Below are 17174 nucleotides of genomic sequence, written 5' to 3'. Positions count from 1 at the left end.
GTGCGTGGGTTTCCTCCGGGTGCTCCGGTTTCCTCCCACGGTCCAAAGATGTGTAGGTTAGATGGATTGGCCGTGATAAATTGCCCTTAGTGTCCAAAATTGCCCTTAGTGTTGGGTGGAGTTACTGAGTTATGGGGATAAGGTGGAGGTGTGGGCTTGGGAAGGGTGCTCTTTCCAAGAGCCGGTGCAGACTCGATGGGCAGAATGGCCTCCTTCTGCACTGCAAATTCTATGATAACACATTGCTACAGGGGATGAACACATTGTCAAGGAGGAGCAACACACTGTCAAAGGAAATAACACACTGTCACAGGGGAGTAACACACTGTCACGGAAAGAGTAACACACTCACGGAGGGTGTAACACACTGTCAAGGGGAATCATAGAACTTACAGTGCAGGAGGAGGCCATTCGGCCCATCGAGTCTGCACCGGCCCTGAGAAAGAGCACCCTACTTCAGCCCACACCTCCACCCTATCCCCGTAACCCAGTAACCCCACCTAGCCTTTTTGGACACTAAGGGCAATTTATCATGGCCAATCCACCTAACTTGCACATCTTTGGACTGTGGGAGGAAACCGGAGCACCCGGAGGAAACCCACGCAGACACGGGGAGAACGTGCAGACTCCGTACAGACAGCGATGCAAGCCGGAATCGAACCTGAGAACCTGGTGCTGTGAAGCAACTGTGCTAACCACTGTGCTACCATGCTGCCCATGAGTATCACACTGTCACAGGGAATGAACACATTGTCATGTGGGGGTAACGCACTGTCAGGGAGAGTAACACATTGTCACAGGGGAGTAACAGACGGCACCAGTTTTGGTGAAGGGAACTGCTGCTTGCTGCCAGTTTGGATTTTCTGGATCTGCCTCTTCAATAGCATGTGTGTGTGTGCATGTCCTTTATTGCCTTTTGCCTGGCACTGTACATTAACTCTTTCTAATCTTATTATAGACTATTGGGGAGAGTCTAGTTACAGTGAAATCCTCGACTTGCATCTGGGTGGTACGTATGGCTGTCCTTCTACATCGCCACTCCTCTGACTTCTACCTTCCTTTCTAGCCCTTTTCTCTTCACCTCCATCCCTGGCTGCAAACCCTTCTCTTTAGTTTCACCAGGTTAAAATACCTGCATCCTCACCACTGCCCATCGCTGGTCCAGTGTCTGGTGTTATTAAGCGGGATATTCCTCATGAAGAAACAGGATGAGAGACTATTTTCTCCAACTTTGATTGAAGTGATTGGGCGTGTGACCTGTCAGCTGGTCACTGGGATGGCCAATGAACAGTTGCTGGGCAGGGTTGTGTCAGCTGATCTCCGTTCCTCAGCTTCTGAATACTATCAGCCTTAGTCCCTCGGTCAGAACGATGTGTGTGGTGAATGGCAGAAGTGGAAGATGGACTGTCATTGGGATGATAATGGAGAAAGATGGACAGTAATGGAGAAACATTGTGATGGGAGAGATGGATGTTTTTTAAGTTCTTTCATGGGGCTCGCTGGCTAGACCAGCATTTACTAGGGGGCATAGGTTCAAGGTCAATGACGAGGGGGCATAGGTTCAAGGTCAATGACGAGGGGGCATAGGTTTAAGGTCAATTACTAGGGGGCATAGGTTTAAGGTCAATTACTAGGGGGCATAGGTTCAAGGTCAATGACGAGGGGGCATAGGTTTAAGGTCAATTACTAGGGAGCATAGGTTTAAGGTCAATTACTAGGGGGCATAGGTTCAAGGTCAATTACTAGGGGGCATAGGTTTAAGGTCAATTACTAGGGAGCATAGGTTTAAGGTCAATTACTAGGGGGCATAGGTTTAAGGTCAATTACTAGGGGGCATAGGTTTAAGGCCAATTACTAGGTTTAAGGGGCAAGGTTTAGAGGAGATGTGTGAGGCAAGTTTTTTTACATCCAGGCTAGTGGGTGCCTGGAACTCGCTGCTGGAGGAGGTGGTGGAAGCAGGGACGATAGTGACATTTAAGGGGCATCTTGACAAATACATGAATAGGATGGGAATAGAGGGATACGGACCCCGGAACTGTAGAAGATTTTATTTTAGACGGGCAGCTTGGAGCCTGTGCTGTACTTTTCATTGTTCTTTATTGCCTATTCCTAATAGTGATCGAGAAGGTGGTGGTGAGTTGCCTTCTTGAACCGCTGCAGTCCTGCGGTGTAGATACACCCACTGTGCTGTTAGGGAAGATGGAGTAATAGATTGTAACGTGGGAAAAAGTGATAGGTGGGTACAGAAAAGGCACGGATGGTCATCTTTTTGTTCAGCAAATGTAAGCATTGCTGACATGACCATCTCTAACTACTCTTGAGAAGGTGGTGGTGAGATGGATATAATGAAGGGATGGAAGGTAATGGAGAGGCGGAAGGTAATGGAGAGGCGGAAGGTAATGGAGAGGCGGATGGTAATGGAGAGATGGATGGTAATGGGGAGGAAGGTAATGGAGAGGTGGAAGGTAATGGAGTGGTGGAAGGCAATGGAGAGGTGGAAGGCAATGGAGAGGTGGAAGGCAATGGAGAGGTGGAAGGTAATGGAGAGGCGGATGGTAATGGAGTGGAAGGTAATGGAGAGGTGGAAGGCAATGGAGAGGCGGATGGCAATGGAGAGATGGAAGGTAATGGAAGGCGGATGGTAATGGAGAGGCGGAAGGTAATGGAGAGGCGGAAGGTAATGGAGAGGCGGAAGGTAATGGAGAGGTGGAAGGTAATGGAGAGGTGGAAGGTAATGGAGAGATGGATGGTAATGGAGAGGCGGATGGTAATGGAGAGATGGAAGGTAATGGAGAGGTGGAAGGTAATGGAGAGATGGATGGTAATGGAGAGGCGGATGGTAATGGAGGGATGGATGGTAATGGAGAGATGGAAGGTAATGGAGAGGTGGAAGGTAATGGAGAGGCGGATGATTATGGGGAGGTGGATGGTAATGGAGAGGTGGAAGGTAATGGAGAGATGGATGATTATGGGGAGGTGCATGGTAATGGAGAGGTGGAAGGTAATGGAGAGATGGATGATTATGGGGAGGTGTATGGTAATGGAGAGGTGTATGGTAATGGAGAGATGGATGATTATGGGGAGGCGGATGGTGATGGAGAGGTGGATGATTATGAGGAGGCGGATGGTGATGGAGAGGTGTATGGTAATGGAGAGATGGATGATTATGGGGAGGCGGATGGTGATGGAGAGGTGTATGGTAATGGAGAGGTGTATGGTAATGGAGAGGCGGATGGTGATGGAGAGGTGGATATAATGAAGGGATGGGTTGTAATGAGATGGAAGGTAATGGGCGGGATTGATGGAAATGGAGAAATTGATGGTAATGAAGTATTGGAGATGTGTCTGCATGGGTGTCCTCCGGGTGCTCCGGTTTCCTCCCACAGTCCAAAGATGTGCAAGGTGCAAGGTGGATTGGCCATGATAAATTTATCTAAAAGATTAGGTCAGGTTACTGGGTTATGGGGATAGGGTGGGGATTGGGCTCAGGCAGAATGCTCTTTCAGAGGGTCGATTCAGACTCAATCAGACTCGAGGCCTCCTTCTGCATTGTGAATTCTATGATCTAAGATGGTTGGAAATGGGGACATGGATGGTAATGTCATGGAAGGTAATGGAGATATCGATGATAATGAAGAGATGGAAAGCAATGGAGAAATGGAAGGTAATGGAGAGGCGGATGGTAATGGAGAGGCGGAAGGTAATGGAGAGGCGGATGGTAATGGAGAGATGGATGGTAATGGAGAGATGGAAGGTAATGGAGAGATGGAAGGTAATGGAGAGATGGAAGGTAATGGAGAGGCGGATGGTAATGGAGAGATGGAAGGTAATGGAGAGATGGAAGGCAATGGAGAGATGGAAGGTAATGGAGAGATGGAAGGTAATGGAGAGATGGAAGGTAATGGAGAGATGGAAGGTAATGGAGAGGTGGAAGGTAATGGAGATATCGATGATAATGGAGAGATGGAAGGCAATGGAGAGATGGAAGGTAATGGAGAGATGGAAGGTAATGGAGAGGTGGAAGGTAATGGAGATATCGATGATAATGGAGAGATGGAAGGCAATGGAGAGATGGAAGGCAATGGAGAGATGGAAGGCAATGGAGAGATGGAAGGTAATGGAGAGATGGAAGGTAATGGAGAGGTGGAAGGTAATGGAGAGGCGGATGGTAATGGAGAGATGGAAGGTAATGGAGAGATGGAAGGCAATGGAGAGATGGAAGGTAATGGAGAGGCGGATGGTAATGGAGAGATGGAAGGTAATGGAGACGCGGAAGGTAATGGAGAGGCGGATGGTAATGGAGAGATGGAAGGTAATGGAGAGATGGAAGGTAATGGAGAGATGGAAGGTAATGGAGAGATGGCAGGTAATGGAGAGGTGGAAGGCAATGGAGTGATGGAAAGCAATGGAGAGATGGAAGGTAATGGAGAGGTGGAAGGTAATGGAGAGGTGGAAGGTAATGGAGAGGTGGAAGGTAATGGAGAGGTGGAAGGTAATGGAGAGGTGGAAGGTAATGGAGAGGTGGAAGGTAATGGAGAGGTGGAAGGTAATGGAGAGGTGGAAGGTAATGGAGAGGTGGAAGGTAATGGAGAGGTGGAAGGTAATGGAGAGGTGGAAGGTAATGGAGAGGTGGAAGGTAATGGAGAGGTGGAAGGTAATGGAGAGGTGGAAGGTAATGGAGTGGTGGAAGGTAATGGAGAGGTGGAAGGTAATGGAGAGAAGGAAAGCAATGGAGAGATGGAAGGTAATGGAGAGGTGGAAGGTAATGGAGAGGTGGAAGGCAATGGAGTGGTGGAAGGCAATGGAGAGGTGGAAGGCAATGGAGAGGTGGAAGGCAATGGAGAGGTGGAAGGCAATGGAGAGGTGGAAGGCAATGGAGAGGTGGAAGGCAATGGAGAGGCGGATGGTAATGGAGTGGAAGGTAATGGAGAGGTGGAAGGCAATGGAGAGGCGGATGGTAATGGAGAGATGGAAGGTAATGAAAGGGGATGGTAATGGAGTGGAAGGTAATGGAGAGGTGGAAGGCAATGGAGAGGTGTAAGGCAATGGAGAGGTGGAAGGCAATGGAGAGGCGGATGGTATGGAGAGACGGATTGTAATGGAGAGACGGATTGTAATGGAGAGACGGATTGTAATGGAGAGACGGATTGAAATGGAGAGACGGATTGTAATGGAGAGACGGATTGAAATGGAGAGACGGATTGTAATGGAGAGACGGATTGTAATGGAGAGACGGATTGTAATGGAGAGACGGATTGAAATGGAGAGACGGATTGTAATGGAGAGACGGATTGTAATGGAGAGACGGATTGTAATGGAGAGACGGATGATAATGCGGAGACGGATGATAATGGGGAGACGGATGGTAATGGGGAGACGGATGGTAATGGACAGACGGGTGATAATGGGGAGACGGATGAAATAAATGAAAATCGCTTATTGTCACGAGTAGGCTACAATTAAGTTACTGTGAAAAGCCCCTAGTCGCCACATTCCGGCGCCTATGTGGGGAGGCTGGTACGGGAATCGAACCGTGCTGCTGGCTTGCCTTGGTCTGCTTTAAAAGCCAGCGATTTAGCCTGGTGAGGTAAACCAGCCCCTGGGGAGATGGGGAGATAATGGGGAGATGGAAGATAATGGGGAGACGGATGGTAATGGGGACACGGATTGTAATGGAGAGATGGATGGTAATGGGGAGACGGATGGTAATGGAGAGATGGATGGTAATGGAGAGATGGATGGTAATGGGGAGACGGATGGTAATGGGGACACGGATTGTAATGGAGAGATGGATGGTAATGGAGAGATGGATGGTAATGGGGAGATGGATGGTAATGGAGAGACGGATGGTAATGGAGAGATGGATGGTAATGGAGAGATGAATGGTAATGGAGAGATGGATGGTTATGGAGCGATGGATGGTTATGGAGCGATGGATATAATGAAGGGACGGATTGTAATGGAGAGATGGATGGTAATGGGGTGACGGATGGTAATGGGGAGACGGATGATTATGGGGAGATGGATGGTAATGGAGAAACGGATTGTAATGGAGAGACGGATGGTAATGGAGAGACGGATGGTAATGGAGAGACAGACTGTAATGGAGAGACGGATGGTAATGGAGAGACGGATGGTAATGGAGAGACGGATGGTAATGGGGAGACGGATGGTAATGGAGAGACAGACTGTAATGGAGAGACGGATTGTAATGGAGAGACGGATGGTAATGGGGAGATGGATGGTAATGGAGAGACGGATTGTAATGGAGAGATGGATGGTAATGGGGAGATGGATGGTAATGGAGAGACGGATGGTAATGGAGAGATGGATGGTAATGGGGAGACGGATGGTAATGGAGAGATGGATGGTAATGGAGAGATGGATGGTAATGGGGAGACGGATGGTAATGGGGACACGGATTGTAATGGAGAGATGGATGGTAATGGAGAGATGGATGGTAATGGAGAGATGGATGGTAATGGAGAGATGGATGGTTATGGAGCGATGGATGGTTATGGAGCGATGGATATAATGAAGGGACGGATTGTAATGGAGAGATGGATGGTAATGGGGTGACGGATGGTAATGGGGAGACGGATGATTATGGGGAGACGGATGGTAATGGAGAAATGGATGGTAATGGAGAGACGGATTGTAATGGAGAGACGGATTGTAATGGAGAGACGGATGGTAATGGGGAGACGGATGGTAATGGAGAGACAGACTGTAATGGAGAGACGGATTGTAATGGAGAGACGGATGGTAATGGGGAGATGGATGGTAATGGAGAGACGGATTGTAATGGAGAGACGGATGGTAATGGAGAGACGGATGGTAATGGAGAGATGGATGGTAATGGAGAGACGGATTGTAATGGAGAGATGGATGGTAATGGAGAGACGGATTGTAATGGAGAGATGGATGGTAATGGGGAGATGGATGGTAATGGGGAGACGGATGGTAATGGGGAGCTGGGTTGTAATGGGGAGATGGATGGTAATGGGGAGATGGATGGTAATGGGGAGATGATTATTTGTGGAAAGGTGAATGATGCTATAGAATGGGGTCTCTGGCCAGCTGTTTCTCTGATGTTTCAGTTCTGGTCTAGGATGCTGAATATTTTGGTAATGCACCAGTATCATTAACATCAGTGAGTCGTTCACAGATTTCATTCTTTAGTGTCTGTGATAGTTAGTGCTGCATGCATGCTGCTTGCATGAATTTAACATTGTGTTGCCTGGTAGTCGGGAAGTTGAATATTTCTGAAATGTGAGAATGTTGTTGAATCTTTTCAGCTTCCACTCACCAGGACAAACACAAGAATGGCAAATTTCAAACAATCACAGCTATTTACACTACTACAGGAGAACAAGGTACTGATTGGTTGACAGGTTTGTGAGATGCTTTAAACATCAGGTGATGAAAGCCATTTCATGTTGCTCTCTAACTGAATGCTGCCTCTGGTCCAAAAAGACTACACAAGTGAGCATCATTGTGTATGAATTTCAGTGCCGGTGTGATGCCAGGTACATCAGATGTACGTTCCAAAGATTGGCGGATCGAATCAAACAGCACGTTCATTCGCTTGTTCGTAATAGGCAAAGTACCGACCAGACTCGAGACGTCCGTGCTTGCAAAACTCAATCAAAATGTCAACTGTGAGATGTGATCCCTGATTGGGCAGCATTTGTTGAATAATCCTGATTGAGCTATTAGCTACACTACCAACCAATTTAAGATAATAATATGAGTTTATAATGTGGCTCACTTAAGCTCACTAGAAGGGACCCGTTCTTTGCAAACAAAAGGAATACGTCCAGGTCTTGCGCCTTCTTTGAATTACCCAGGAGCTTGGGCAGCCTTTGGTTCCTCTTTGTTTCTCCACAGTAACACCTCGGCCAATGAGAGTTCACCTGCCAGCCAATCAGCACCTTCTCCTGTCGTATAAATTGTTGTGATTGTCTGAAATTTGCCATTCTTGCGTTTGTCCCGATAAGCACAAGACGGAAGAACATTGCTCTTTTCAGGAATTGAACATTCCAGGTCGAGCTGGGCTCCTCTTGCCCATCACTGGCCCACGCTCAGCCCATGGATCGGGATTGTACCTGGATTCCTGCCCCTCATCAGCAGCTGTGATAAAATGCACACACGTGTATCTCGGCAGATGGAGGTCTTCTCCTCGCCAGGAGTTGTTCAGTAGCCGGGCCATACTTACCCTGCGGACTGGGTGCATTACTGAAGGGCAGCGGTGCACATCTGTAGTTGGGGTCCACAGGCCAGGGGCAAGTCCTAACAATTATGAAAACTGCAGCTCCCCAATTGTCCCCTTGATCGTGGCTCACTGGTATAAGAGCCTGTCACTTCTCAAGTGAGTCAGTGTTATAATCCAGCCAATTGTTTTCTTCTTGGCTTAAATGTAGAATAGAAATCCCTCATTCTGCATTTTTAATCAAATGCCGATTTAATTAATTCCTCACAGTCCTCCTTCCATCACCCAGAACTCTCTTGCTGCTTCACTTGTTACCTGACTGCTCAGCGATGCTGACTGAGTTTCTGTCTTTCAACACAGACAATGAAAGATGTGTTACTGACATGATATTATTAGGGGCCAGTCTAGTTCAGTTGGCTGGACAGCTGGTTTGTGGTGCAGAGTGAAGCCAACGGCCCGGGTTCGATTCCCGTACCAGCTGAGGTCATGCAGAAAGGCCCTCGCCCGAGGTGTGGCGACCCTCAGGTTAAATCACTACCAGTCAGCTCTCCCCCTCAAATGGTCATCTGGGACTATGGTGGCTTCATTGTTGAATTTCCCCATTCCCGCACTGGCTGGGTTAAGCTCTTTACAGCTGAACTGGATTTAATAATGCAGATGCTGTACAGGTCCCAGCACCTGGAGTCCCAGCTAATAAAGATTAGAAAACAATAGGGTATAATACAGACTAACTTTGAAAGAAGCACTCTGCATGTACATGTATTTGACATGTCACTCATTTGTCATTAATTTGAGAATTAATCTCTCTACCTTACTCTTATTTTTTCTTGCCCTCTATCACTGTCCTCTTACCTCTCTCCTCTCTGATTTACTGTCTCATTCTCTCTCCCCCCATGCTGAGGTTATTCTTACTCTATCTCTGCCTCTTGCACTTTCTATCTCCCTGTGTTCTATCAACGCTCTGTCACTAACTCTGTGGTTCCTTTCTTCACTTGTCTGGTTCTCTGACTTACTTTCCCAATCTCTCTCTCTCTCTCTCTCACTTTCACACTCTCACTTGTCCTCTCTCTCACTCGCTCTCTATGTCCTCATTCGTTCCCTCACTCACTGTCACTCTCTCTAGCTCTCACCCGCTCCATCACTCGTTCTCACACTCGCTACTTCACACTCTCGCTCACTCGCTCCCTTACTCAAACTCTCACTCACTTTCTCACCTGCTCCCTCACTCGCTCTCGCTCTCTCTCTCTCACTCACTCTCACGCTCTCTCTCTCTCTCACTCACTCTCTCCTTCTCTTTCTTACTGTCATCCCCTCCCACTCAGTCTCTTACACTTTCAATCTGGTTCCTCACGCTCTCTGTCGTTCACTCTCATTCCTGCACAACCCTTATTCTCTCTGTTATGCTCATTCTCTCTCACTTTGTCTCTCTGTCTCTCTGTCTGTCTCTCTCTATCTCTGCTTCATACCTTTTCTGCTTCATTGCTTGGCTCACCCACTCTCTCGCTTTCTCTCTCAATGTCTTTCCCTCTCACACTCTGACTCTGTCTTAGTCTCATGCTCCCCCACATTCTTTCATGCTCCCTCTCTCCCTCTGTCTCTCTCTTCATGCTCTCCTTCTCTCCCTCTGCCACAAACGGCACTCTCCCTCCCTCTTTCTCTCCCTCAGTTTCTCTCTCTCCCTCACTCTATCTCTGTCACTCACACTTTGTCGTCATACAATCTCTGTCTCACTCACTCTGATTTACTTTCATGTCTTCTCTGTCTCGTTTTCTCTCTCTCTCTCTCTCTCTCGCCCTTTTCTCTTGCTCTCTCACTCTGTCCCGCTCACTCTGCTTGAGGATAAAGTGCTGAGACGGACATAGTTTCTGCTGTGATATGCCTGATTTGTTGCACTATTGTGTTCAGCTTTCTCCCCCACCCTGCCCATGATCCATTGGGTTGTTGTGTTTGTCAAGTGACCACCTCTCGGGCAGCTCAGTAAACACACATTTGTGATTCTGAAACCTGGCAATATTTATCATCATAGGCTGCCCATAGTTTCTGGTTGATGAAGCCTGGATTGCATGTCTGGTATCTGCTATTGGTCTTGGGATTGCCACAGACAGTGACACTGTCTCATTCTATTCTTATTTCCCTTGTCATCTCCCCATTTGTTTTCCTCCCTCACATTATTAGATTCTTTCCTTTCCCCTCTTCTTCTGTCCCTCTCACACTCTGCTCCTGTGCTTTGCCTTTCTTTCACCTCTCTTGTTGAAGTTGAGGCCCTTGTTGAAGCTCCACGACGAAGACCTCTTTCGTTCTGCCACTGCTGTACCCACAACCGAGGTAACGTAAACCAGCCCCACCAAGGATTGCCGTAACAACCTGGGGTTCGTGGACCCTGAGGCTCAGTACAGTTCCCTTAGACACCTGGTCAAGTGCAAATTCAAAGCAAAAACCTGCGCCCGTGGCGTGGGGCGGAGAGTTGATGCGATTGAGGGAGAATGGCTAGAGCAGGAGGAGCTGGCTCAGGAGGCGCAACTGAGGCACCAAATTGGCGGGGCGGAGATTAAGCAGAAGTTTGAAGCGGTTACACAGCCCCTTGCAAGGGGACAGCTGGGAGCCTCCTGCACAGTGAGGTGAGGGTGAATATCAACAAAATAACCTCCAGAGATGGTTATAGTGATCCATTTCCAGGATCCACATCCAGATCCACTTTCAGGATCCATTTCCAGATCCATTTCCAGGATCCACATCCGGGACCACTTTCAGGATCCATTTACAGGATTCACTTCCAGAGTCCACATCCAGATCCACTTTCAAGATCCATTTACAGGATCCAAGTCCGGGATCTATTTCCAGGATCAACTCCCAGGATCCACTTATAGGATCCATATCCAGATCCACTTCCAGGATCCACTTCCAGGATCCACTTCCAGCCTCAACCTCACCCCACCCTCAACCACACCCCACCCTCAACCTCACCCCACCCTCAACCTCACCCCACACTCAACTTCGCCCTCAACATCGCCCTCACCTCACCCTCACCCCACCCTCATCCCGCCCTCACCCCACCCCCAACAGCACCCTCAACCCCACCCCCAACAACACCCTCAGCCCCACCCTCAACAACACCCTCAACCCCACCCCCAACAACACCCTCAACCCCACCCCCAACAACACCCTCAACCCCACCCCAACAACACCCTCAACCCCACACCCAACAACACCCTCAACCCCACCCCCAAAAACACCCTCAACCCCACCCCCAACAACACCCTCAACCCCACCCCCAACACACCCTCAACCCCACCCCAACAACACCCTCACCCCACCCCCAACACCCACAACCCCACCCCCAACAACACCCTCAACCCACCCCCAACAACACCCTCAACCCCACCCCCAACAACACCCTCAACCCCACCCCCAACAACACCCTCAGCCCCACCCCCAACAACACCCTGAACCCCACCCCCAACAACACCCTGAACCCCACCCCCAACAACACCCACAACCCCACCCCCAACAACACCCTCAACCCCACCCCCAACAACACCCTCAACCCCACCCACAACAACACCCTCAAACCCACCCCCAACAACACCCTCAACCCCACCCCCAACAACACCCTCAGCCCCACCCCCAACAACACCCTCAACCCCACCCCCAACAACACCCTGAACCCCACCCCAACAACACCCTGAACCCCACCCCAACAACACCCTGAACCCCAACAACACCCTCAGCCCCAACAACACCCTGAACCCCACCCCCAACAACACCCTGAACCCCACCCCCAACAACACCCTGAACCCCAGCCCCAACAACACCCACAGCCCCACCCCAAACAACACCCTCAGCCACACCCCAACAACACCCTCAGCCCCAACCCCACCCCCAACAGCACCCTGAACCCCACCCCCAACAACACCCTCAACCCCAGCCCCAACAACACCCTCAGCCCAAACCCCCAACAACACCCTCAACCCCAACCCCAACAACACCCTCAACCCCACCCCCAACAACACCCTCAACCCCACCCCCAACAACACCCTCAACCCCAACACCAACAACACCCTCAACCCCACCCCCAACAACACCCTCAGCCCCACCCCCAACAACACCCTCAACCCCAACAACACCCTCAACCCCACCCACAACAACACCCTCAACCCCATCCCCAACAACACCCTCAGCCCCACCCACAACAACACCCTCAACCCCACCCCCAACAACACCCTCAACCCCACCCCCAACAGCACCCTCAACCCACCCCCAACAACACCCTCAACCCCACCCCCAACAACACCCTCAACCCCACCCCCAACAGCACCCTGAACCCCACCCCCAACAACACCCTCAACCCCACCCCCAACAACACCCTCAACCCCACCCCCAACAACACCCTGAACCCCACCCCCAACAACACCCTCAACCCCACCCCCAACAACACCCTCAGCCCCACCCCTAACTGCACCCTAAACCCCACCCCCAACAACACCCTCAGCCCCACCCCCAACAACACCCTCAGCCCCACCCCCAACAACACCCTCAGCCCCACCCCCAAGAACACCCTCAACCCCACCCCCAACAACACCCTCAACCCCACCCCCAACACCCTGAACCCCACCCACAACAACACCCTCAACCCCACCAACAACAACACCCTCAACCCCACCCCCAACAACACCCTGAACCCCACCCCCAACAACACCCTCAACCTCACCCCCAACAACACCCTCAGCCCCACCCCCAACAGCACCCTGAACCCCACCCCCAACAACACCCTCAGCCCCACCCCCAACAGCACCTTCAACCCCACCCCCAACAGCACCCTGAACCCCACCCCCAACAACACCCTCAACCCCCCCCCCAACAACACCCTCAACCCGACCACCAACACCCCTCAGCCCCACCCCCAACAACACCATCAGCCCCACCCCAACAACACCCTGATCTCCACCCCAACAGCACCCTCAACCCCACCCACAACAACACCCTGAACCCCACCCCCAACAACACCCTGAACCCCACCCCCAACAGCACCCTGAACCCCACCCCAACAACACCCTGAACCCCACCCCCAACAACACCCTCAACCCCACCCCCAACAACACCCTCAACCCCACCCCCAACAACACCCTCACTCCCACCCCCAACAACACCCTCACTCCCACCCCAACAACACCCTCAACCCCACCCCCAACACCTGAACCCCACCCCCAACACCCTGAACCCCACCCCCAACAACACCCTGAACCCCACCCCCAACAACATCCTGAAACCCACCCCCAACAACCCTCAACCCCACCCCCAACAACACCCTCAACCCCACCCACAACAACACCCTCAGCCCCACCCCCAACAACACCCTCAACCCCACCCCCAACAACACCCTCAGCCCCACCCCCAACACCCTCAACCTCACCCCCAACAACACCCTCAACCCCACCCCCAACCACACCCTGAACCCCACCCCAACAACACCCTCAACCCCACCCCCAACAACACCCTCAACCCCACCCCAACAACACCCTCAACCCCACCCCCAACAACACCCTCAACCCCACCACCAACAACACCCTCAACCCCACCCCCAACAACACCCTGAACCCCACCCCCAACAACACCCTCAACCTCACCCCCAACAACACCCTCAGCCCCACCCCCAACAGCACCTTCAACCCCACCCCCAACAACACCCTCAACCCCACCCCCAACACACCCTCAACCCCACCCCCAACCACACCCTCAACCCCACCCCCAACAACACCCTCAACCCCACCCCCAACAGCACCTTCAACCCCACCCCCAACAACACCCTCAACCCCACCCCCACAACACCCTGAACCCCACCCCCAACAACACCCTCAACCCCACCCCCAACAACACCCTCAGCCCCACCCCCAACAGCACCCTGAACCCCACCCCCAACAACACCCTCAGCCCCACCCCCAACAGCACCTTCAACCCCACCCCCAACAGCACCCTGAACCCCACCCCCAACAACACCCTCAACCCCACCCCCAACAACACCCTCAACCCGACCACCAACACCCTCAGCCCCACCCCCAACAACACCATCAGCCCCACCCCAACAACACCCTGATCTCCACCCCCAACAGCACCCTCAACCCCACCCCCAACAACACCCTGAACCCCACCCCCAACAGCACCCTGAACCCCACCCAACAACACCCTGAACCCCACCCCCAACAACACCCTCAACCCCACCCCCAACAACACCCTCACTCCCACCCCCAACAACACCCTCAACCCCACCCCCAACACCCTGAACCCCACCCCCAACACCCTGAACCCCACCCCCAACACCCTGAACCCCACCCCCAACAACACCCTGAACCCCACCCCCAACAACACCCTGAACCCCACCCCCAACAACATCCTGAAACCCACCCCCAACAACCCTCAACCCCACCCCCAACAACACCCTCAACCCCACCCCCAACAACACCCTCAACCCCACCCACAACAACACCCTCAGCCCCACCCCCAACAACACCCTCAACCCCAACAACACCCTCAGCCCCACCCCCAACACCCTCAACCCCACCCCAACACCCTGAACCCCACCCCCAACAGCACCCTCAACCCCACCCACAAGAACACTCTCAACCCCACCCCCAACACCCTCAACCTCACCCCAACAACACCCTCAACCCCACCCCCAACCACACCCTGAACCCCACCCCCAACAACACCCTCAACCCCACCCCCAACAACACCCTCAACCCCACCCCCAACAACACCCTCAACCCCACCACCAACAACACCCTCAACCCCACCCCCAACAACACCTGAACCCCACCCCCAACAACACCCTCAACCTCACCCCCAACAACACCCTCAGCCCCACCCCCAACAGCACCCTGAACCCCACCCCCAACAACACCCTCAGCCCCACCCCCAACAGCACCTTCAACCCCACCCCCAACAACACCCTCAACCCCACCCCCAACAACTCCCTCAGCCCCACCCCCAACAACACCCTCAGCCCCAGCCGCAACAACACCCTCAGCCCCACCCCCAACCACACCCCCAACCACAATCTGAACCCCACCCCCAACAACACCCTCAGCCCCAGCCGCAACAACACCCTCAACCCCAGCCCCAACAACACCCTCAGCCCCAGCCCCAACAACACCCTCAACCCCACCCCAACAACACCCTCAACCCCACCCCCAACAACACCCTCAACCCCACCCCCAACAACACCCTCAGCCCCACCCCAACAACACCCTGAACCCCACCCCAACAACACCCTGAACACCACCCCCAACAACACCCTCAACCCCACCCCCAACAACACCCTCAACCCACCCCCAACCACACCCCACAACCACAACCTGAACCCCACCCCCAACAACACCCTCAACCCACCCCCAACCACACCCCACAACCACAACCTGAACCCCACCCCCAACAACACCCTCAGCCCCACCCCCAACAACACCCTCAACCCCACCCCCAACAACACCCTCAGCCCCACCCCCAACAACACCCTCAACCCCACCCCCAACAACACCCTCAACCCCACCCCCAACAACACCCTCAACCCCACCCCCAAAAACACACACAACACCCTCAGCCTCACCCTCAACTCCCTCAATCCCACTCTCAACCTCACCCTAATGCCTAACCTCGCCCTTGCCCACAACCCTGCCTTCAACCTTACTTTCAAATCTACCTTCAATCTCATCTTCAACCCCACCCTCCACCCACCCTAAACCTCGCACAAACCCCCTCCCTGAACCCCACCCTCAATTCTGACCTAAACCCCACCCTCAATCCGTCTGCGAGAATCTTTCCTGTCACACCTGCTTCACATTCCTGCGAACGATTCCTATTCCCTCCCACCACCCATTCATTTCCTGTCTCCTCCTCCTGGCAACTCCCTGATTCCCGTCCCCCGAGTCTCCCATTTTCCAGTAGACGTCCTATTTCTCCCATCTCTAGTTCCCACATCATAGAACACACAGTGCAGAAGGAGGCCATTTGGCCCATTGAGTCTGCACCGACCCACTTAAGCCCTCACTTCCACCCTATCCCTGTAACCGAATAACCCCTCTTAACCTTTTTTTTGGTCACTAAGGGCAATTTAGCATGGCCAATGTACCTAACCTACACATCTTTGGACTGTGGGAGGAAACCGGAGCACCCGGAGGCAACCCACACAGACACGGGGAGAACGTGCAGACTCTGCACAGACAGTAACCCAGCTGGGAATCGAACCTGGGACCCTGGCGCTGTGAAGCCACAGTGCTATCCGCTTGTGCTACCTTGCTGCCCCTGTTCCCCCCCTCCCACGTCTTCTGTTCATCCACACATTTCACCAGAGCTGCCATTTCCCACTTGCTCCTGAAGCTCATTCCTCCGCCCCCAGCCTCCAGCACCCCCTCCCTCACCCCCACACAGCAATCCCCACCCCATTCCTGCCCGATCCCACTCCCTACCCCATTCCCACAGAAATCCCCATCCCCACCGCCTCCAATGTAACCCCTATGTTTCCTAGTCCCTGGAACCTTTCCATTCCCGAAGCATAAATATCATTTTAGATGGGCATATGCCCAGAGAATGGGGACTGCCCTGTGGGACTGATCATCTTCCTTCCAAACACAGACATTTTGAACTGCCTGATGGGTCAGAGGACCATCTCCTGGCGTACAGATACCATGGAGAGTCCAAACCTCCAACCGGACCTGATTCCAGCTGAGGCAGCAACCCTGGGCATTCCAATTCTCCCCAGTCTCATCGCATGAAAGACGGGAGAGTCAATCAGCAGTGAAACTAAACACCTCTGGAGAGAGGCTGAGGAGGAATCAGGCTCTTCTGTGATGCTTTGTATAGTCGAATAGAAGTAGAGGAAGATAGGATGCTTTATGGGTCACACAGGGCTTTGTGGGATGAGCTAGTCTAGAGTCAACAGGGACGCAATGAGCCATAAACTCTCTGAGGATCA

General features: G+C 52.4%; 1 protein-coding gene across 1 annotated transcript in view; it reads left to right on the top strand.

Annotated features, from left to right (window-relative positions):
* Nucleotides 1-17174, top strand: part of LOC119955276 (F-actin-monooxygenase MICAL3-like) — a 179781-nt gene that overhangs the window by 117565 nt on the left and 45042 nt on the right. Inside the window, exons 12-13 of the mRNA XM_038781347.1 lie at nt 959-1009; nt 10469-10537. Coding sequence (XP_038637275.1) covers nt 959-1009; nt 10469-10537 — 120 coding nt within the window. The remainder of the gene's footprint in view (nt 1-958; nt 1010-10468; nt 10538-17174) is intronic.

The sequence above is a fragment of the Scyliorhinus canicula genome, chromosome 20 (genome assembly GCF_902713615.1).
Source record: "Scyliorhinus canicula chromosome 20, sScyCan1.1, whole genome shotgun sequence".
In the NCBI taxonomy this organism is placed as follows: Eukaryota; Metazoa; Chordata; class Chondrichthyes; order Carcharhiniformes; family Scyliorhinidae; genus Scyliorhinus; species Scyliorhinus canicula.
This window is presented reverse-complemented; position numbering and strand designations above follow the sequence as displayed.